This window comes from Mirounga leonina, unplaced genomic scaffold, assembly GCF_011800145.1.
Source record: "Mirounga leonina isolate KUSES-001 unplaced genomic scaffold, KU_Mleo_1.0 Mir_107, whole genome shotgun sequence".
Lineage (NCBI taxonomy): Eukaryota > Metazoa > Chordata > Mammalia > Carnivora > Phocidae > Mirounga > Mirounga leonina.
The window spans coordinates 3,848,433-3,872,564 of NW_023270233.1; the positions used below are offsets into that span (position 1 = coordinate 3,848,433).

A 24,132-nucleotide genomic window follows, 5' to 3' on the forward strand; every position below is an offset into this window, starting at 1 on the left:
ACAAAAGATGCTCCTGCGCTCTTATCACTTAAGAATTTATAAGTTTTAAGAGCCCCGTGTGGTTCAAAGACAAATATTAGAACAAGATATGCTCATGACTTAAGAAATTACAAGTTTTAGCTGCTCTGTGCTGGGAACTAGGGGCAGAGACTAATATATGTATTTTCTGTATCTCACAGTATATATAACACTACAGAAGAAATAGAAAGCAAGAAAAAGGGGGATAGGAAGTACACATATGTATATTTGTGTAAGCATGCACATGCATGGGTGTGTGGGTGGGGGGAGGGGGGCTGTAGATCTACAGATACGGTGGTCAGGGAAGACCTCACTAATCAGGTGACATATGAGTGAAGACCTGGAGGAAGGGAGGGAGGGAGCCACAATGATACTCAAGGGAAAACCACTCTAGGTGGAGAGATCAGTAGTACCCTGACCCTGAGGTAAGAGTGAGCCTGTGTTTAAGTATAGAGATGAACCAATGTGGCCTGGAGGGAGGAAACAAGGAAAAAATAATAGATGAAGTCAGAAGTTCAAGATGGGGTAGAGGTGGGAGGAGGCAGGTGAACAGATCGTGTTGGTCTTTGTAGGTCATTTTAAGGACTCTGGCTTTTACTCTGAGGGAGATGGGAAGCTATAGAGGATTCTGAGCAGAAATGTGATATGATCTGACTTAGCTTTTAATGGGGTCACCCTGGCTCCTGATTGAGAATATACCTCATGGAGTCAAAGGTAGAAGCAGGGAGACCATTTGGGAGCATTGGACAGGCATTTACATCAGCACCAAACTTATATGACTAATTTTAGGGAAGAAATCAATTTGTGTTCCTTATATATCTACCTAAGTTTTTTGTTCCATTTTATCTCGTCTCTGAGTTTTTTCTGAGGACTCTTCTTTAGCACTTTTATCATCTATGATACCTTATGTATGCCTTGGTTTTAGCCCTTAAATATTGTATTATTTTAGTATAAACTCTCTTTCACCAACTAGATTATAAAGCGGGACTGTCTCATTCTTTTTTGTATCTTTAATACCTTATGTAGTACCAAATATATAGGGAATATTTGATAAACATTCATTGAGTAGATGCATGAATAATGATAATAATGAATAGTGCATGGGGTAGAAGTGTGTTGTATGTTTTTATCCTCAAATTTTTGGAGTACAATAAATACCTCCAGATTTAGCTCAGTTATGCCTTCCTGGAATTCACTATCTTGAGAAGTAAATCCGAGATCAAAGCTTTGCTAGCAGTGCTGAGATTGGATTGCCGATTTTTTAAATTTGTGGCAACAGAGCTTCAAACACCAACACTCCCAAGATGAAATATGACTTGTTAATATTAGGGTTGGGCGGAAGAGCATCCACCTACACCTACAATGTTTAGAATCCAATGTAATCCCTCCTTTTATCTAATCTGTGTAGGCCAAGAGCAAGAGGATTTATGGACAGCATAAAATATCTGCAAAAACTGCTCTGTTAGAGGCATCAGCAGGTGTTTTATATACAAGGACATTTGGCATTTAGGCCGGTTAATTTGAACTCTGTCACTAACTGGCCATGTGACCTTGAACAAGCCCTTCAACTCCTTAGGGTCTGTTTCTCATCTGTAAGATTGGGTGTTAGTGTAGGAAATCACTGAGTTCATATCTAGGTCTGAAGTTCTATAGGCCTTCAAATGCCTAGGAACTAGTTTAAGAAATTATCATCTTAAAGATTTCATGTCTTGTTTTTACTTTTCCAGGGGTTTCTTCTTCTGACTCAGAAGGGGACCCTAACAAGGAAGAGATGAATCGGTAATTCTAATTTTCTATCCTATGGCTTTAGCAACCTCAGAGCCTGAGAAAGCTGCTGATTGGTTTAGTAGAACTTGAAAAGTGTGGCTCCAGGATATGACCTCAAAAAATAAATATTGAGTGGATTTGGAGAACTCTACTTCTTTTGTTTTAAGTCTTACCTAGAAGAAGAATTTTAATATTCCCAATATTTTAACCAACTGAGCCACCCAGGCGCCCTATATTCCCAATATTTTAAAAATGAGGTATCACCTATCATCACACTTATATCATCATACTATATCATACTTACAACTACAGAGTAAAAAGCAAATAGCCCAGTGCTCCAAAAAAAATTCATGTTTTGTGACTAAATAATAGTATTCAAAAGGACACAAAACCTGGTTACCCTAAATTATATATGTGAGTGATCTGAATAAGTCATAACCTTTTTGTTGAACAATTACACTGAGTACTGAACAAAGTTACATCCATCCATTCTTTACCTTCCCCAAACATCAACTTACCTACTCTATACCAGGCACTGCATTAGACACAATGGTTAATAAGAAAAATCAGATGCTTCCTACCTTTGAGAGGCTCACAGTCTACCAGAGGAAAATACATAGCAAATATAGCAAGAGATGTATACCAAGCATATAGACAGTAAGAGTAATAAAGTGTAATAGACTATGATGTAACCATGGGCAGGGTGTATCAGACTTGGCACAAACATCTCTTAATTGGTTGGGGAGGGAATGAGAGATCAGGAAAGGCTTTGCAGAGTTGGTGACCTTGAGTTGAGTCTTAAAAGAACAGTAGGTGGACACCCTCAAAAAAAGGAAGGAAAAAGCATTTTCAGGCAGAGGAAGCTGTGGACAGAAGGCATGGGACCTGAAACAGATGCAAATTCCATTCCCTAAGATTACCTGAAACAAACAGCAACATTTGGAATATACAAACCTGAATAAGCAAGATATGATATACAAACTTAAATAAGCATGAAATATCTCGGTTGATTATTTTCTTTAAATCTACTTTTGGTAGTTAGGATTTAGCTTCAGTTCTGTGTAATAGACACCCCAAATGACAGTAACTTAAATGAGACAGATATTTATTTCCCATTTACATAAACATATGGATTTGGCTGGTAGAATGGCTCTACAACTCACTGGGTTCCAGCTGGCTTCCAGCTTCAACTCATTTTAAGGAATAGCCTCATCTTAGTCTCAGATTGCAAGGAATAAAGGGCCATTCCCCACCCCCTTCTTAAGGTCATTTCTCTTAGATCAACATACATCACTATCCTTCATATCCCATGACCAGAGAGTAGTCGTATGGCTACACCTAGCTTAATGAAGGTCAGGAAATGCAAACTTTATTTGGAATAGCCATGTAAAGAAATCAGGAATTCTATTATTGTAGAAGAAGAAGATGGATGCTTTGGGGACACTGATAGCCTCTGCATCACTACATAATTCTGCTTCTGAGATGCCATCCTTCTTGTCTGGGAAAAAATTCAATCACTCATTATTGGGCGTCCCTTCCCCCCGCCCCTATGGCTGTACAAAGTTGATAGATACAGACATAGACATAGACATCATGTTTGATATTAAACACTGCTCTAAGCATCTTACATGAATTACCTTATTTAACACTTACAAAAACCCTCTGAAGTAAGAATTGTTATTTCCCCATTTTAAAGATGAAGAAGCTGCGGCAGAGGAAGGTAACAACTGGACAAAAAGGAAGCCCATCTTGTCATAAGTCATCTATCCCTATAGGATATGGAAGGGAGTCCTATCTCCCAGACCCCAAGATCCCTTCAAGTCCAGCACTTTGTTGCTTCCTGACACGCGTGGGTACTGATACCTTTAGTAAGACTAGGAGCCTTTTAACTAGAGGGGTTGCTATCCCCTCTGAACTCTGGTTCTCCCTCTTGTCAGGTTCTCTGACAAGATCCTCAGACCTCTTCTCCACGGCAAAACTAAAATAATCTCCCTTCCACAGTCTTCTTGTGAATACTTCTTGGCTCTCTTGCCCTTTAAATAAGCTTTTTAATTTAATTTAATTTGTGTAAACTTGAGCTTGTTGACTCAGGCTATTTCTGCTTTATGCCATGCCAAAATCCCAGAAGCAAACATTCATAAAGCCTGGCCTTTTACTTGGAATGAAAAGGGGACGGCAAATACAGAGGAAAATACAACAACAACAAAAATCTCAAAAAATTATCTTCTGCACTTGTCTTGAATCTCAGTTAGTTATGAATATTCTTGAGTCCTCAGCTGAGAGCCACTAACTCAAGGACAGTAGTGGCATCTTATCATCTTCCTGTTGACATTGCCTATCAAAGTGTATAGTAAAGAGGGGCACCTGGGTGGCTCAGTTGGTTAAGCATCTGCCTTTGGCTCAGGTCATGATCTCAGGCTCCTGGGATCAAGCCCTGCATCCAGCTCTTTGCTCATCAGGAAGTCTGCTTCTCCCTCTCACCCTCCCTGTGCATTCTCTCTCAAATAAATAAATAAAATCTTTTTTAAAAAGTGTGTTTAAAGAAGTTAAGCATTTGTGGAATATTGTTGAACAAAAATTTTTATTACATCTAACTTGTAAGAACTGATGACATTACTAGCTTTTCTGAAAGAATTTTCAAAAACAATGATGTCTGTTTTAAAATCTATATTTTAACCATTTCTCAGAATCCAGAAGCCAAAAGAGGTGTCATCTACTCCCACTACTTCTGCAGCCATTCCTTCAGCAGCACCCCAAGTCCAGCATGTGGTGGCCCAGCCCAGGGTGACAACCATCCAACAGGTACAAGAGTCTAAGTGAAACACAGGTGCCATGGACTGTGGAGGGCAGGCACCATGACCGTGGCCATCTTGTATGGCATGATTGTATTCTCTGTTGCAGTTTCATGACTTTGGGCAACACACTTCCACGGTCATGATAATGGCTTTGTACTTCTGATGTAGGATATCAGCGTTTCTTATTGTTTCAGGAACATATTCTCTAGCCTCATAGGCAAATTTCACAGGAAAAGAAACTCTTTACTAATTAGTCTTGATATTCCAGTTTAATGAAGGGTATTGATTAGGGATACAAAGAGCTGTCAGCTCTCACAGTAGCCCAGGCAGGACACTCTATATCATGAAACTCAGTTTCGTGGAGCTGCAAATAATTCTACTTTCTAAGATACAACAACCATGAAATGATTTTTTTAGAAAGCATTAAATGCTCTCATCCTTCAGGTTAATGATGATGATCATGATCATGATCATGATTATAATGCATGCTTATTGTAAAAACATTCAAAAGATACAGAAGTATACTCACTAAAAACCTTGGTCCATGTACTGCTCCCATGCCCCGACTCCTCAGAGGTACCTCTTGTTAATAGTTGCTAGCAGATAATTCCAGGCATTTTCTATGCATGTATATGAATATATATAATATTTTAAAAATATGAAAACATACTAATCTAAATGTATTTTAATATGTTATTAATATATTTATTTATGTATAAGTAAACATATTGGTCTACAACTTAAAAAAAAATTTAAACAGAGTTTTTTATTTAATCCATTTAGTAATGCCCAGGGGTCACATTTTAGTTCTAATCCAGTAGTTTTCAAGCTGTGATCTGTGGAGACTCAGGTTTTATGGAACTTCCTCAGGGGTTTAGGGTTAATTACAACCAATAGAGCTCTCTCTGTGTTGAGGCTGTGGGGATAGACAGCACTTATTTTACAACCACCATGACCTAGAAAGAAATACAATCAATTCAGTATCAAATTTGAAGTCTGTAATTCATAGACTTAGAAAATGTCGGTTTTTTGGTTTTAGATTAATCACATGTACCAAATTCTGTAGATTTGTTCTATTTACCTATCATCTAGGTAGTAATCATAGTGACAATGAATCTACTGTTTGTTCCCTTCTAATAGTGTCAGAGCCCCACCAACTATCTGCAAGGATTGGATGGAAAACCGATCATTGCAGCTCCTGTGTTTACAAAGGTAATCAAAATACTACTTCTTTCTGTCATGGCTTTAAACATACCACAGTACCCACACAAAATTGCAGGATCCACGATTTACTGATTTAGCTCAGGATTTTGGTCTTTTATAAGTACTGTATAAGGTTTGGGGTTTTTGGTAGTTGTTTCCATGTTATTTCAAGTCCCAGATTTCTAATAATAGTTTGCATAATGAGAGGAATGTCTTCCCCACTCACCACACTGATCTCTACATGGCCATCTTATTGCTGTTAAATGGGGTAGCCACACCTAGGGGTCAGGTGATAAGTTTCTAGCCACTCTCTACTCCAAAGGTTTCTCCGGACTTTCAGAAGAATCACGTTGCAGGCCCATGTCTCTTGTGTTGAAGGAGATGGGGTTAAATGATCTTAGGAGGCTTAACATAAAGGAACACTCTAGGACAAAGAACTTTCTTTTTCTATTCCACAGATCAACTATTGCAGCGTTGTCAAATTCCGAGTCTCAGAGTCTTTGTATTCAGAACTAGAAAATTTACTCAAGCACTTTCATTTACAAATGAAAACACAAGGGAGGGCCAGGGACATGAAGCAGTTTATCCAAGGTCACAAAATGAGTTAGTGGCAGAATCAGGACTAGAAACAAGCTCTTCCAATTCCCAATCTATTATTCCTTCCTTTATATAACATACGTTATTTATGCGTTGCCCAAGACAACAAATTTAAAGGTGAAAATTGAGTCACATTTTTTTTTTTGGTATTATGAAGACCACATGGATGAAATCTATACCTGGATTTATAGCTTATTGTTTATCTGAATGCCAAACTTAGGCCCAAAGAGATTTTGTCCTGTCAGAAGTATGCTTTAAGTTAGAGCGGTGGTTCTCAATCAGAGTTAACTCTGCACGCCCCCCCCCCCCCCCCCCCCCCCCCCCCCCCCCCGCCGCCCAAGAGACATTTGCAATGTTTGTAGATATTGTTGGTTGTCACGACTGGGAGATTGTGCTGTTGGCATCCAGAGATGCTGCTAAACATCCTGTAATGCATAGAATGACAGCCTCCTGTGGGGTGTCCTAATTGGGTGGGGGCCAGTGGGTGTGGGTGGTAAAACAAATTCACCCAAGGCAGAACAAAGGAGATGGACGGTAGCTGACTACACTGCAAAGAAGCCGCAGGCCGGACAGCAAAGAAAAGAGGGTCTAGGAGGCAGTGGTGAGGGGCTAGAGTTATAGGGTGGAGTGAGGCCTTATGCCGATGTATGGACTTTTCCCTTTTATGGTTATCTTGGAACTATCCCAGGTAGTAAGTAGCCCATTAGTCGGTTAGAAACTGTGGCTTAATGAGCTTGTTTGCATTTAGCTTGGTGGTTGCTGTGGGCCCTTTGGCCTTGCTCAAGTTTCCATTGTTCAAGCCTGTGGCCTAAAAGCAGCTTCTAGACCTCCCACGATAAAGAATTATCCAGCCCAAATCATCAATAGTCTTGAGGCAGAGAAAGCGTGGCTTAGAGCAAAATGGCATATTTTCCAGAGAGTATGAACCCTGAGGGAAGAGCTTAAGGCACAACTTCCACGGAAACATAAGTTTTAGGGAAGTTCCATCATTTAGGCTCATCTAAGATGGTTTTCCAAAATCAAGCAGAGCCTAGAGTGAGACACGTTTATCCATATCCATATCAGTTGGGCAGACATTCTTATGTGAAGCAAGATGCCTCTCGATTTATCAGGTTTGTTCCTTGTAATCTGCTTTTGGAATTTCAGCCTTGCTATTTTCAAAGACTTGAGGTAGGAAAACAACATATTTGTGACTTGGAGAATACAAGATTTTGATGAAGAGTTATAAGTGGACCTTTGTATAGGGGTGTGTGTGTGTGCACGTGCACGTGTGTAATATGGCCAATAGAGCTACATCTAATTGTCTCTTTTTTCACTACTAAGTCACCTACTCTTAAAACAGAGTTTTAAGTGCCACAGAATCAGGACATTTTTTTTTTTAAGATTTTATTTATTTGAGAGAGAATGAGAGAGAGAGAGAGCACGAGAGGGGGGAGGGTCAGAGGGAGAAGCAGACTCCCCGCTGAGCAGGGAGCCTGATGCGGGACTCCATCCCGGGACTCCAGGATCATGACCTGAGCCGAAGGCAGTTGCTTAACCAACTGAGCCACCCAGGTGCCCCCAGGACATTTTTTTTAAAGATTTTATTTATTTATTTGAGAGAGAGCAAGAAAGAGAGCATGAATGGGGGGGAGGGGTAAGGGGAGAAAGAGATGCAGACTCCCCGCCAAGCAGGGAGCCCAACGCGGGCCCAATCCCAGGACCCTGAGATCATGACCCAAGCCGAAGGCAGACACTTAACTGACTGAGCCGCCCAGGCGCCCCGAATCAGGACATTTTAATTTTTCATGCCCCTTTGTCACACCCTAGAGACAGTGCTCACTCTTCAAAAGCAACTAAACCACAGAATAATTTATACCCAGTCCCAGCTGAAGTGTCCTCTCTCCTCTTCCTCACCGCCACCTGCCCAGCCAGACACCAGACAGGTGTCCTTGCCTCCTGCTCACTTTCAAATGGTGTTCTCTCTTCCCTGCATCTGAATCACCTAGTGGATACCTTTGGTATAACATTTAGCACACTAATAAAGCTGTTTGCTTTTCTGTCTCTGCCAAGCACCTTGAAGGCGATCTCTAATATCTAGATAGAAGTCTACGAAGGAAACAATAGGTCCAAAGCTGTTTTTATTATTCCAATAAATCCAATAGTACTTTAGCACTTATTCTTTACATTTAATTTTCACGGACTGGTTCAAAGAACAGGGTTAGCTGCTTTTGTGTGGTGACTGTGATACCTCCTTGCAATTAGATACTCTAATGGGCAGATTCATATTTGCCTTGACAAATAAAAATGGGAAATGATTTAATCACTAGCTACATCCTGGTCAACCCTTTGTAACTTGAAAATATCATAGATCCAAATGTATTTAGTACATTAGCTTTGCCTAGCCTACCTTAAACATGCTCGGAACACTTAGAGTAGCCTACAATTGGGCAAAATCATCTAACAGAAAGCCTATTTTACAGTAAAGCATTGAATATCTCATAGAATTTGTTGAATACTGTACTGAAAGTGAAAAACAGAAAGATCGGATAGGTACAGAATGGTTGTCAGGGTATTGGTTGTTTGCCTTCGTGACGGCGTGGATGATGGGAAGATGTGACTCACTGCTCCCGTCTATCATCACAAGAGAGGATCATACCGAGGATTGCTAGGCCAGGAAAAGATCAAAACTTCAAAATTTGAAATACAGTTTCTACTGAATGTGTATCACTTGGGCGCCATCATAAAGTTGAAAAATCATAAGTTGAACCATCCTAAGTCAGGGACTTAGATAAATCTCCAAAAACATTAGGTCCGTGGTGGGGAAACAGTCCTTAGTACAAAGACCCAAACTCTGAACAGACTTTCTCAGCCCTCAGGATATGTGCTTTTGCCTCCATAAATGGGCTCAGGATTGTTCAGACGTAGGGCACAGGGATGGGATAGGCTGTGGCTCACATTCCAGAGAGACTTATCAGCAACGGTGTGCTTGTATTAGTTTCCACCAGTGAGGGCAGAATTGAGGTCATAGTCATGGCCAGTGTCAGAAAATTTCTGAGTCAGGGCCACTGATGATGGTAATCACATGGCGTGAGCCATGATAACTGATCATATGCATATGTTTGTTTGGGTTATTCCTGCTTTATTTACTTCTTTAGGGACTTCTGGCATTCCAACCCCTGTGACTCATTTTCTATACTGCCCAACAAAGCATTTCTTTGCCAGTAATGGCAAGAAGCCATTTTTCTAAAGCAAAAATTAAAGAGCAGAGTTTTATTTAACTCCTTGTGCCTCCTTTGGTGATAGGGAAGTACTAACATTATCTTCTTTTTAAAGGTTAGAATGAAAAGGAGGGTTGCCCAGCAAAACAGTGGTAGCTCGAGAGAAGAGCTACCATATCTAGTTCACTGCTCTACTTCTAGGTAATACCTATATTTTAAAGTATTTTATGGAGATAGACTATCCTCCATCTTCTATACAGTATCAAAAGCACTTTCATTCTATTTATGAGGGAGAAAATAGCACTCACACTTCTTGAGTGCGAAGGGAGGTGGATGATCAAATTAGGTTAGAATCTTACTGCTATGGGTGCTCCCAGTCCAGCAGCAGCTGCCCTGGCCGGCTTTCAAGGCTGCAGCAGCCCTGGCTCCAGCTGCTTCAGCAGTAATTTGAAGAGTGCAAGGGGGCAGGGGAAGTGAGAATTTGAAGAGCACCTCATTACATAACAGCAGAAGCAGGAAAACCCTAAATAACTGGGCCAGTGGCTGGATCCAGATTTCTAAAGCTTACATGGGCCCCCCTTCCCAGCCCAACAATTCCAGAAACTTTTCTGGCTCAACTGTTGCTCTGGGCACCTGTGCCCACCAAGGGGTAAAAAGGTCCTCCGTCAAACAGTTCTTTATCCATAAAGAACTCCTTTGATCCAACTCCAGCCTAAAGCACCATACACATTCACTTGCAGTCGCTCTCTCCCAAGGTGCACAAACATCAACTGGATTAAAAAAGGAATAAAACGGGGTACCTGGGGGGCTCAGTCAGTTAGGCATCTGCTTTCGGCTCAGGTCATGATCCCAGGGTCCTGGGATCAAGTCCTGCATCGGGCTCCCTGCTCTGCGGGGAGCCTACTTCTCCCTCTCCCTCTGCTGCTCCCCATGCTCTCTCTCTGTCAAGTAAATAAATAAATAAATAAAATCTTAAAAAAAAAAAGAATAAAATGACAGTATGAATCTTAAAGCTGGCATCTTTTAACCAATAAGGGAGCTGTCCTTTCTCAAGGTTATCCCTGTATTATATTTGTGGGTATAAATCTGAGCACAAACTATGTCCTTTCAACTCACATTTAAAGCCCCTGGCACAGTGCTTGACATAAGGCAGGCACATAGTAATATTTATTCTGTGGTGAATAACTTCCCTTTCAGCTAAATAAAGAATTATTGTTTTCATTGCTTTGTGGCTTCAGAGTATCAGCAGGAGGAAGAGAGAAAAAAAATCCCATATCAAATGGCTATGGAAGAAATGCTTCTCGAGGCTCTATGCTGTCAAGTCACCCTTCAAAGAATGTCTTCCAAGATTATCAGTATGGTGATGACACACAAGACAGATTTGTTCTTTGGATACTCTTTACCTCAGGAGGTTGTAGACCCTCAGCTTAGTAACTTTAGTCCAAATCCATAATTCCTAGTTAAGACTAATTAAATCTTTGTTAGTTGGGGAATATTTCATTTATCTTATTCATTTTCAGTGAAGTCAAGATGATTATGATCAGGTCCGTAGACATTGTGCCATTAATAACAGCCTAAGACCTACTCCTTTGTTGAATGTGGCACCATCTGCACTATGTTCAAATGGTGTGATTGGTTTGGACCCTGGTGTGAGTCAATTCCTTCTCATGAGACTTTTGTAGAAAAGCAGTTTTCAGTAATAACAACTATCATCGTCCTTCCAACTATGACTTTCAACAACTTCTTTTGAGTGGCTTGTAAGATGACTGTCGGCACCTCTCTTACTGAGTATTGATGATGTGTCAACTGGAATGAGGTTGCATCTCATATCACAGACATTTAGCAGGCATATTACATACACTGTAGTATCTGAGGTACCTTGGCTGGACTCTCAAATAGAACGCAGGCCTTGACCTTCAATGTCAAGTGAATAATTAAAGTCGGTCTCAATTAAAGTTGCTCTGAGCAACATATTCTCTCAAGGATATCCTTTGGCAAGCAGGGCTTTGGTCTAACCTCTACGGATTGAGAATTGGCTCATGTGTCTGAACTGCAAGCCGTGTCAGAACATATAGATTGACCTCATTCTTCTCACATCCCCTTAAAAAGGATGCCATATTTAATTTATTCCATCCCTTCTGCCACCACTTTTTTTTTCTTGGTCTGTTTTTCTAATTTGTTTGCCTCAAGGAATGAAACTCTATCTTGTATGAATCCCAGGGAGATGTCTGACTGCCATTAAAATTTTCACTAGGCCTCAAAGCTGCCACGTTACACAGAATTTGATCAGATGTCAGGGTGGAGGGCATATCCACCAACTTGCCAGGAGCACCCGAGACTCCTTGATGTTCCCTGCTTACTAAGAACATTCCTTTCTTGTCACTAGAAGTTGTAGTTTGGGGTAGATAAAGAATAAGAAGGTGTTTTAGGGGTTTTTTTTTGTTATTGCTATTGTTTATCAAATAGTTCCTTATTAATTCAGAGACCCCTCTGTACAAATCTCATCCTGAATTACTTCAGCAAACAAATTTGGGAGTGCAAAAAGAACAAAACACTAATATTGAACTACAGTGCCCCCTGGCTTTCCAATATCAACTTACATACCTCTGAGGTAAAAGTCATCTACTATGTATAGCTCAAGCTGTGTGGTTATCCCCACCCCTATATTCCTTAGACAAATGTCATAAATATGATGGGGCCATGCCATGCACAAATTATCATAAATTGTTCATAAAATAGGTATAAATAATCACAGGATATTTATAAGAGTGAATGACAAAAGCAAAAAATTAACTAAATATCGGCTTTTCCTTTCTCTGATGCAAGAGCCAATATTTCCTTAATGCAGATCCCCAAATAGTAATAATAGAAAGCCTTGCAGCATTAGTTACTAATAGAGCTTGTGGAGGAAGTTAATCATAATCTTTCCATGTTTATAATGTTTTGTCCAACATTAAAAACAATAATATGAAAAAAAAATATGCCCACACACATGCCAAAGAAGAATTTCATAATCAAATGAAGTACCAGGGGCACCCAGGTGGCTCAGTCGGTTGCATTGGACTCTTGGTTTAGGCTCAGGTCATGATCTCAGGGTCCTGGTTTCAAGCCCTGTCTCAGGCTCCATGCTCAGCTTGGAGTCTGCTTGAGAAATTCTCTCTCTCCCTCTATGCCCCTCTCTCCTCCCCCTACTTGTACTCTTTCTCTCTCTCTTTCCCTCCCTCTCTCTCTCAAATCAAATGAAGTACCAACTACACAAAAGAATGTGTGACTTTAAGCTCACAAATCATGAGTGAAAGACTGGCTGTGAATGGAGACTGTGAGTGCCATTCTCTAGTAGAATCTATTATAGAATATATTGATATGATACAGTTCAAAGTGGTTTTGTAGGGGCATCTGGGTGGCTCAGTTGGTTAAACTTCTGACTCTTGATCTCATCTCAGATCTTGATCTCAGGGTCGTGAGTTCAAGCCCCACGTTGGGCTCTGCACTGGGCGTGGAGCCTACTTTTAACAAACAAACAAAAAAAAACAAAGTGGTTTTGTAAACCTTTTTTCATGGATGTGTGGAAGAGCATTTAATGATGCCTTCACAAAATTACAACATATTTTACCATGATATCAGACTCCATTTGTGACTATGATTTTTATAGAGATTGTCATTGTTTATATCCCTCACCAGATCATTGAAGTTATACTATAAAGAACCCATAAGGAAAACAAGAAAACAAAACAAAAGTCAATTTCCAGGACCACAGTATGTAAACAAGACAAAGCCAGGAAAATGGAATCAGTTACTTGAGCCACAGAGATGTTCCACCTCATGAATAGTGACATTCTTGTGTGAAAAAATACATTACTCCCATGTTGACTACACCTAATAGATACTCCTGCAGATTTCTTAAATTGTTATTATTTCTGGAAACCAACCTCCACTTGGGCATTTAAGAACAGAAGTACTTTACCAAAAGTCAGCATTTTTCCAAACCCTCCAAATGTGTCACCTAGTATTTAATAAAGTTGTCTGGCATTGCAACAGAGAGGAAAAGGAAGAGGATAGTGAGGGAAAAGCTTTATATGGGCTCAGATGATTCTATCTCCAAAAACAGACTCAATGAATATCCACAGAACTGAAACTGCTGGAGATCTAGAAGATTTGGAGAAAATCCAAATATGAAGGCGATAGTATCTTTTTCTAAAATTCAGCACTGTAACTAGATTCCAAAAATGTATATTTTTTGGCTCTAGCAATATTCTTCTCATTACAGATGTTACAAAATTTATCAGCCTCTGAAGGTCAGCTGGTTGTCTTTGAATGCAGAGTAAAAGGAGCTCCATCTCCTAAAGTTGAGTGGTATAGAGAAGGGACCTTGATAGAAGATTCTCCAGATTTTAGAATTTTACAGAAAAGTAAGTTGATACTTTAAAGTATTTTTCTGATAATTAATTTTTATAAATGTATGGTATTCATTTATTTCTATAACTTTTTAACAACTAATTTAAAAAATAAAAGAAAAATTACTTGTAATCATAATCCTCCAAAATAAATCCTAGTAATATTGTGTTGTCTATTCTCCAAAAATTTCTCCATGCGTATGTTTCTCAAAAATAAAAATAGGGGCGCCTGGGTGGCTCAGTCATTAAGCGTCTGCCTTCGGCTTGGGTCGTGATCCCAGGGTCCTGGGATCAAGTCCCGCATCAGGCTCCCTGCTTAGTGGGAAGCCTGCTTCTCCCTCTCCCACTCTCCCTGCTTGTATTCCCTCTCTCGCTGTGTCTCTGTCAAACAAATAAAATCTTAAAAATAAATAAATAAATAAAAATAAAATAAATCATATGCTTTTTTGTAAATTGATTTTTTCACTCAACATATCATGAACATCTTTTCCTGTTAATGAATATACTTTAAAAACAAATCAATACAATCAATTTTATATTTATTTAATCTCCTGTTGTCGAACATTTAGATTGTTCACAAATTCTTACTTTTGTAAACTGCTTCAATGCATATAAAAGCAAAATCATTTGTGAATATCTATAGAATAAAGAGTATTAGGGGTGCCTGGCTGGCTCAGTCAGTAGAGTATGACTCTTGATCTTGGGGTTGTGGTTTGAAGTCCCACATTGAGTGTAGAGATTACTTAAAAATAAAATCTTAAAAAAAAAAAAAAGAATAAAGAGTACAGAAATTGCTATTATAAATTCACCCATTTTTAGGCTTTCAATATATATTGCCAACATGCCTAACCCAAAAGACTGAACTAAATTGAGGATAATCACATAATTGATCATCCAATCTGAGACACTTTGGGAGTGAAAGAGACTGCTATTAATAATTACACAGAGATCCCAGGAATAAAACAGGTCTATCCCAAATGAACTGGGACACGTGTTGTCCTAGCTATATTCTACTACAACCAACAATATATGGGAATGCCATTTGTCTCATACCTTCACTAATAACGGGTATTAAACATTTTTTAAATTTTCACTAATTTTATAGGTCCAAAATGAGAATACTAGTTTTAATCTGTACTTCACTAAGTAAATGTGGGGTGGAACTTTTTTCATGTTTATTGGGTCTTTGTATTTCTTTATTTTTAAAATTACCTGTTCATATCCTTTGCTCATTTTCATACTGAAGTTTTGTTCTTTTTTACTGTAAGAATTATTTATATATGCAAGTGGTCAATTCTCCTTTTTCTTATCATATACTGCTTTCACCTTGACCCATTTTAGTCATAAAATACATTATAATTTATTTCCTTTCTTGTTAATTTGTCTCTGCTTATCACTGATATATGAGTCAAACTGCTATCAGGTTTTGTTTTGTTTTTTTTTTTAAGTTTTTTCATTATTTATTTTGACAGAGAGAGAGAGACAGCGAGAGAGGGAACACAAGCAGGGGGAGTGGGAGAGGGAGAAGCAGGCTCCCCGCAGAGCAGGGAGTCCGCTGCCGGCTCGATCCCAGGACCCTGGGATCATGACCTGAGCTGAAGGCAGACGCTTAACAACTGAGCTATCACGTTTTAACAGTAGCAGCAACAATAATATAATCTGAATACCATTTAAACTTGAGAAGAAAAACTTTAATAGTTCTATCAGTGTGGAAGGTTGTAACTAAGTTCCACACTCTTATTGAATGCCTGCAATTGAACACCTGTATTCTGTTTTCAGTACCATGCAGGCACTTTCAGGAATGTCAAAGAATTTTAAGATAAAGAACCTGCTCTCTTGTTATCTCTCCTGAGGCTCTCTGGCTATGAAAACACTTGATAGTCAGAGAGTTCTTCCTCCATCTTGTATATGCAAATATCCTCTGGAGACAGAATGCTTTATTTTATCAGGCAGGTACAATGTAGTGTGAATAAATTAATCAGATCTGGAAACCGTAGAGCAGGAGGTATAGTCTATGTTTTATTAGGATGTGAGAAGCCTAGCCAAGAATGAGCTCTCAGTCTTCACAAACCTTGTTTCAGGTACAGCTGAATGGGTATCAGTTAAAGCAAGTTGTTCCTGAATCCCTAACTCAGTCACTTTTCCTCACCTAAGGCTTTATGTGTCCCAAGTGGAATCCAGGTGTGTCCCGAGATATGGCAACATCTGCTTAGCAGCTCTCTTGCTGCCCTTCTGTGACAACTGTCTTGTCATTGGTGCTTTACTTCCACACTTACAGATTAACCTTATCAAATCACTCATGAGTATACAAGAGACTGAAATTCTATAGGAAGCTTCTGATGAAAATATGGCCTCTCGGTAAAAGAAATGCTTAGAATCTTTTCATTTTTTTTTTTTAGAACCTCGATCCATGGCAGAACCAGGTAAGGATCATTTTAACTTTAATTTGTTAGCGTGTTAGCATTAGTGATTTTACATACATATAAAATATATATACATAAATCAGTGAATTTATATATCTTATATAAATAATAAAACATATTCCTGTTACACTGGTGTCAAGAAAAATATGAAAATACGGTTTTAGAAACAGGATTCTAACCCACTCTAGCTATTACTGTAAGAGAAGGAAAGGAGGGGAGCACATGCAAATTTGGAATTTATATCCGATACTGAACATGAATGCAGTTAGTTCCTGGTTTTTAAGGGATGTTTCTTAGGAATATTTTCCCTCTGTTTTTTTGGCCCCTACACATGACCTCCCAAAACTGGGCAGAGAAATTTTCATGATGCTAGATCAATTCCAATTCCACAGCTTATGTGTCTCAAAACTTATCCATCAGATTTTAAAATTTGCAGAATCAATAAAACATCCATGGTGTTGTTAGATTTGGATGGGAAGATACCAAGATGACATGGGAGTGATGGTAGGTGAAGCTTTTACCTCTAGAAAATGGAAGTTACTCACAAACTACAGTGTAAACATCTGAAAAGTCTTCTCTGTGATCACCCTGGAAAATTAGATTGTATTTGTACCCCTGAGTAAGAATGATGGTTTGGGATTTCATTATTATAATTCTCTCTTCTGAAAACTGAATGGAAAGGCATTCCAGAAGTAGACATGGAACATCCATAGGACACAGCCCTACCCTAGGGCCTTGGGGATACATAAGTAAAGAACAGAACAGCCCTACTCTTGCATTGCTTGTAGTGGAGTGGTATTTTTCCCCTTGAAAATCTTTCAGGTTTTGACACTTTTGTCCAGAGCAGACTTTTCCACTAGGCAATTTCATACACACAATCATCTGAGTCACCCAAAAGGGGTCCCTTCCCAAAACAAGTGCTACCTTTCCCAGCTCTGAGATCTAAAATTTCATAGCCAGAGAGTTCTTCTTCCTCCATCTAGTACATGCAAATACCCTTTGGAGGCAGAATACTTTATTTTATCAGGCAGGTACAGTGTAGTGTGAATAAATTAATCAGATCATTTTCTGAAAGTGGTTGTTGAAGGCTGAGAGTAGAAATGTTTGGGAAGAGGAAGAGAGAGAGAGAAGAAAACATAGTCCAAGTGCTCAGAAAAAGTACAGAGAGGCACCAAAACCAAACTTTGCCTCTCCATCATTTAGGATTCTTGGCAGCAAGAAGACCTAATTAAAGTGGCTTAAGCTTTAAGAAAAATGTATTTTCTCACATAGCAAGATGTCCTGAGAAATGTCTTGAGATTGGGTGATTTCGCGTCTCCAAGATCATCGGGGGCCAAGCCTTTTTCCCATTTCCCATTTCACTGTCTTCAGGCTTAGGCTTGTTTCACTTATCTACCCAAGACAGCTGCCACAGTTCTGAGTATTGCATGCAGACAACACTGCAGAGGCAAAATTAGGGAACACAACTCTCTTTTGTTCTCTTCAAAGAGCAAGGAAATCTTTCTCATGAACTCCCCAAAAGACTTTCCTTCCTTCCTATTTCATTGATTAGAATTGCGTAGTGCATGCCATGACTCAGCAAGAATAGAGCTTAGCGTGACCAATCACGGTTTGCCATCTGAGACTGGGAGAGGCCAAGTTGCCTTGAAGCACATGACCGCTCCAAGGAGGGTGGACAAAGCCGGAATTCTATTAGGAAGGAGGGAGGAGGATGAAGAGCTACGGAGCAGGTACTCAATATCGTCTGCCGTGGCCTCCTGTCCAGTTTTCCTAGAGGCTGGCCAGCTAATTGAATTCAGTTATCACGAAACAGTGAGATGCCAAGTCCCTCCTAATACAACTATGTTTTTGTTAATTTTGTTTTTAGTGTCAGGTCCACTGAGTGGTAACTGACAGTTTATGCTACTGCCCTATACTTCTCTTCGCGTCAAGGAATATCTAACTATAATAATTTTAAGCTATAATCACGTGGTTCAATCTGGGAATCGCTTTTGTAGTTATTCAAAGGGGGTTCATGCTGTGTATTGAAGTAATCCATAAGAATTACCATAGCATTGCAAAGGAAAAGATGCATTTCACTCTTCTTTTACCTGGAATTTCAAATTACTCTATCAGCTAAACTACTAGCTCATCAAAATATTTCTTGCCCAGTTTTAAATTGTGGCCCTCATTTAAAATTACCTCAGTGCAAAAGTTCCCCACAGACATAATAAGAGACCTAGATTTTAACATGTTTTATTAATCCTTTTATTTCACACAAATCTCCTTTTGCGCTAACTCCTAACTTGTTTTTGTGATTTGTAAGTTTACTTTTTCTCAGTTCTGTTTTTGTCATCTGGAGTGATGACATAAAAACAGAAAATAATATGGGAATTCACAATATATTAAGATATTATATTATCATAAGATCCTCTTGCCAGTAGTCTATGTGGAGTTTTTTGTTCTACATCCTTTGATTCATTGAGACTGCTCATCAGTCAATCCAATCAAATAATTGTTTGAACTGATTATTTTCAAACAATTACTAGAATCAACTTCTTACATTGACTTTTGTAGAATCATCATCTGTTATCAGTAAATTTTATAATTCCATTTCCACAATTAAGTCAGTAACTGTTCTGTTTTATTGGTGTTTAGAGGAGATTTGTACTTTGGTCATTGCTGAGGTGTTTGCAGAAGACTCTGGATGCTTCACGTGTACTGCAAGCAACAAATACGGCACAGTGTCAAGCATTGCACAGCTCGACGTGAGAGGTAATGGCGCCTGAAAGGCCAGAACAGTCTAGACTATGGAACAATACCCGATTGGATATTGGATTTCTTTTAGCATTTATGACCACCACCACCACCCATTATCCTGCTGTTATCTCTGATATTCCCTAGGAAAACATCTCCTTGGTCTTTTATAAACTTCTAATATTCTTTCCAAAATGGTACTTAGATTTTTAGTTTAGTTTTTTTTCCTGTATCTTCACCATTCTTTAATGCCCCAGATTGTGGTCACTGTTTTTGACAGGCATTCTCCCATTAACATACTCATCTGGTTTGGATACATGCCCCAGTTCACAGTTACAATCCTACCTCCGTTTTACTGAGTAGGGCTGACAGCTCAGGTCCTGTTATTGTCCTTTCAGGAAATGAAGACCTCAGAAATAATGGGTCTCTTCACTCAGCCAATTCCACCACCAACCTGGCTGTTATTGAGCAACAACCATCCCCACCCAACCCAGAGCCCCCTTCTGTGGAACATCTCCCTAAACCCAAACTTGAAGGAGTTCTGGTGAACCACAATGAGCCCCGGTCCAGCTCAAGGATTGGGCTCCGTGTGCACTTCAACCTGCCTGAAGATGACAAAGGAAGTGAAGCATCTTCTGAGGGTGGTGTGGTGACCACCAACCAGACCAGGCCTAATTCTTTCCCGGAGAGATTCAACGGACAGACAGCAAGAATCCCTGAGCCTTCTTCACCCGTCAAAGAACCCCCTCCAGTTCTGGCCAAACCCAAACTGTAAGTAAAAATTAAAATGGATGACCAAGGATGCCTGTGAGCTTCTCTGAATCTGCCCTTAAAAATAATGGGGCCGAATGGGACAACTGCGTGGCTCAGTTGGTTAAGTGTCCAGGTCTTGATCTCAGAGTCATGAGTTCAAGCCCTGCAATGGGCTCCATGCTGGGTGTGGAGCCTACTTAAAAAAAAAAAAAAAAAATGGGGCTGAAAAGGAAATTACAGAATGGGAAGATACAATTTAAATGCTTTGCAAACGATAAATCCTTACATCAACATTAGTGTACTATCACTACTATCCTTACTGTTAAATATTCTACCTCTGAAAAATGTTACACCTAATGTTACCCCTAAACTAGCTGATAAAGATGTTTGTCTAACATTAGAGGCTCCAGCTGAAGCACTTCTACACTCTTCTTATAAAGCCTTTTCTTGCATCTAATAATCCTTATAGTCTATAATTTCATCCATATGTTTCCCATTTCTGCTTCAACTAAAGCTTTTGTAGTCTTTGTGGAAGAGATATTTAGTACTTTTTTGACTGTTCTTTGCTATGGCTAGATATGCTATAGTAACCACAGTAGGTTTCATATAATATAATGGGGATGAAAGAATGAGGAGTCATAATTTTCAGACTCACCTTGGGGCCTGATGTGGTGTCACCCTAACCCCCCAGAGAGCCTCCATCGGAGCCATGTTGCAATGTTTAATGTTCATCCATAATAAAGCAAACACAGAACATAATACTACTACTATGTTCTGTTTGATCCACATGTCAAAATTATAAAAATTACATTTATAATTACATAAACTTTTAAAGGTCAACATTAAAATCTATAGTAACAGTGATCCCGTCATGTGTTTCTCAGTGCAGAACACAAGATGTTCATTGGAAGGAGGGCATGTCATTTAGTTTTATATTCTTCTCACTACCACATAAGGCAAAATCCTGGGCATAAAATTAAATGTATGAAACATGCCTCTTGGAAAACCACGTCCAAAAATGTCTCCGTCCCCTGAAAGTTCTGCTGGTCACAGGAAATAGGAATCTGCTAAAGTAAAAAGAGGGAAGAGGTTACTGTAGGGAAATAGGCAGGAATGGGAACCCAAAGGCAGCCCGGTCCTGCCTAGAGAAGGATAACCCAAGCCTCTGTCCACCACTCACTCTCTGTTTGGAGCACCTCCTTGTTTCTTCTTTGCATATCCTCTCCACTCTTCCCTCTCTGAAGACTCATCACCTCACACCAGGCCCATCATGGCATGTCCCATTCTACAGTTTGTGTCAAGTTCCACTGCTAATTAAATCATTCATAGCAACTCAATTCCAAATCCCAGCTGGTCCAGCCTGGTCAGGTGAAGAGGATTTATGTTTGGAGGAAAGAAGAGTCAAATGGATCAAATCAGAACTGTGAAGGGTAGTGGGGTGGGGGGTGGGGGGATTTCTCAGAAAAGGGAGTTTTGGGAACAGGTAATCCAAAACAATTTCCTTAGGAACTGCCTTCTTACAGAGCCTCTCCTACCCAGGGACTCTTCAGGGGCGATTAGGTATGTCAGTTAGGATTCTGTTTAGCTTCATGTTGCAGAAAGCCCAGATAAATGTGGGTTAAACACATGAGGGTTTTTCTCTTAAATAATGGAATTAGTTGGGCAGTCTGGGGCCATTAGACTGGCTCCATAGTCATTGACACCCCAGTCTCCTGTCTTTCTGCTCTGCCACCTTCAGCACTTGCTTCTTCTCCAGGTCTTCCCTCATGGTCCGGGATGGCTGATGGGGGTCTAGTCATCACGTCTGATTTCAAGCTGCAAGACGGGCAAATGGGTGGAAGGCCTGATCTCAGACTCCTTTTAAGGAGACTTCTTAGGTCTTACACAAAATCTTGAGCTTGTATCTCATCAGCCAGAACTTAGTCACAGTTTAATAGCTGCAAAGGAGACTAGGAAGTGTAGTCTTTGGCTGTATATGTTGCCTCCATGAATAAAATCAAATTCTTTTACAAAGGGAAGAAGTAAGTAGTCAGCCAGCAGTATCTGCCACATCAGACTTTCAATGGATATAACAATTCCTGCTATTAAATTATGTAATGACACCCTCTACAAATCTAGTCCTCAGCACTATATAATTCTTTAATCTTTTTTGCCTTCCTTAAGGTTTCTCTTGTGTGTCTATAGGTTTGTATTAGTAGAGGTATGAACATACACCTATGTGTGCACACGCACACACACACCAGTCCTTTGTGCACCCATATGTCTGCAGCCTTTTCCTTCTGGTTTTGACCTCATTGGTTTTAACCTTTTAGGTTTTGCATTAAAATATATCGACTCTCTGAATAATCTTCTTCATTTTTTTTTAAGATTTATTTATTTGAGAGAGCGAGAATGAGAGAGAGAGAGAGAGTACATGTGGGGGGAAGGGCAGAGGGAGAAGCAGACTCCCTGCTGAGCAGGGAGCCCGACGCGGGACTCGATCCCGGGACTCCAGGATCATGACCTGAGCCGAAGGCAGTCGCTTAACCAACTGAGCCACCCAGGTGCCCCTGAATAATCTTCTTGAGGATACACTTTTCTGCTCGTTCCTTCAATTTGCCACTCATACGGAAAATAGACATAATTCTTACAGATCTTAAAACTGCAACAGAAAGAGAAACTGTCCTTTTTAAACATTGTATCATCAAAGCCTAGATAATTCAGACTTTGAGATTTTCAACCTGAATTTCAAGATTGTCTAGAGCAGTGATTCTTCATCCTGGCTACACTCTTTACTAAAATGTAGAGCTTTTAAGAAATATTTATGCCTTCCATCGCAATTGAATCAGAATCCCTCCACAGATTATTTTAACATTCAGCCAGTTTGGAAACTACTGGTCTAAAGTTGGAAAGTCTGGGTTACAACACTTCATCATTCCACCCCACCCCATACACACACCCCTGCACACCCAGGAGAACACAATAATTAACATTTAAAGTGGGGAAAACGTCAGACAAAAATCAGCATGTACTGGGAAAGCCTGTTCTGGGGACAAGTGTTTCTTTAGAGCAGAGGTTCTCAGTCCCAGATGCATGCGAAAACCACCTAGAGCCTTGCTATTCACGGCACTGGCATCACCTGGGAGCTTGATAGAAATGCAGATTCTCAGGCCCCACTCCAGACTTGAATCCGAAGCTGGGGGTGGAGGCGGGGAGGGCAAAAGGGAAATAGGCAGGAATGGGAACCTGCCTCCAGAGGCTTCTGAGGCTCACTAAAGTTTAAGAACCACTGCCCTACTTTCTAAAAGAAAATAGTAACTAAGCCTGGATCTTTTCCCAGGCCACTTGACTCTCTGGACAATGGTGCCTAAATCACTGAGGTTTGTTTGTCTTTTATGCTCTGTGGGTGATTTTAACGTGCAGCCAGCATGGTAGCCCCTGTTAAAACCACAGCTAGAAGCCAATTGCAGAGACGTATTTAGAATTAGTTATCCTAATCAGTGATGTGCTGGCAGATGTTTTAACAACGGGTAGAGACGGGGAAGCCCTGATTTGTAGCATTTGCCAATTTTCTCCCACCGTGTTCTATTTCAAGTTACTAAAGAAAGGTCATTGGACTGGGAATTGGAATGAGATGTGCACAGTCGGCTCTCCAGAACAATCGAGAGCTGGCTCCAGCACACACTGCCCCAAATTTTTGTTGCCAAAACTGCTTTCAAAAGTACTTGATACACCATTTTGTTTTGTTGTTTTTGTCACTAAGCCTTTTATCTCAACAGTTCAAAATCCCTAAGAAATTCCACAAGAAGCACCCTTATTATTCTGAAACTCTTAATTTTCATTCTTACAAATCTTGAAATTGATATTTGTAGTTCAAAACTAAAGATAAAATAGCCACCATTTAATGATGACTCACATGTTTTAGGTGATTTGATCAATTCTCACAAAAATGTTGAGATACTACTTATTCCTATTTTATTTATGAGGCAATCAGGGTCAGAAAAAGTCTAGAAACTACCCAAAGCCACACAAACAATGAGTGGCAGAGCCAGGATTAGGACCTAAGTCTGTCTGTCTGCACAAACCATATTCTTGAGCATCATGCTTAAATTATGTGTTGTGGCAAAGGAGAAGATATATTCAGGTAACCCAAGAGAGCTGATAAATCTGCCTGGGTAAAAGAAAGCTTGATGTCAGCTTGAAAGCTGATAAAAGAAAGCTTGGGTATAAACCTGATTTGAGAAATCCTCATGGCAACAAGAAAAGA

The 24,132-nt window shown here is 39.8% G+C and overlaps 1 protein-coding gene and 1 long non-coding RNA gene across 3 annotated transcripts in view; one reads left to right on the plus strand and one right to left on the minus strand.

The window, feature by feature from the left end:
- The window catches only part of LOC118018639 (myopalladin), an 86,691-nt gene that overhangs the window by 30,616 nt on the left and 31,943 nt on the right, over nt 1-24,132 (plus strand). The window contains exons 4-10 of the mRNA XM_035017357.1: nt 1,746-1,797; nt 4,473-4,587; nt 5,721-5,792; nt 13,848-13,989; nt 16,374-16,397; nt 19,035-19,151; nt 19,532-19,904. Of these exons, the coding sequence (XP_034873248.1) occupies nt 1,746-1,797; nt 4,473-4,587; nt 5,721-5,792; nt 13,848-13,989; nt 16,374-16,397; nt 19,035-19,151; nt 19,532-19,904 (895 nt within the window). The remainder of the gene's footprint in view (nt 1-1,745; nt 1,798-4,472; nt 4,588-5,720; nt 5,793-13,847; nt 13,990-16,373; nt 16,398-19,034; nt 19,152-19,531; nt 19,905-24,132) is intronic.
- LOC118018648 overlaps nt 1-24,132 on the minus strand; it is a 43,357-nt gene that overhangs the window by 6,821 nt on the left and 12,404 nt on the right. The window contains exon 3 of one of the 2 annotated variants that reach the window (XR_004681443.1): nt 5,111-5,200. The exons of the other annotated variant lie outside the window; for it this stretch is intronic. This is a non-coding gene — a long non-coding RNA (uncharacterized LOC118018648). Of the gene's footprint in view, nt 1-5,110; nt 5,201-24,132 lie in introns of those variants that run through there. 2 annotated transcript variants of the gene reach the window in all.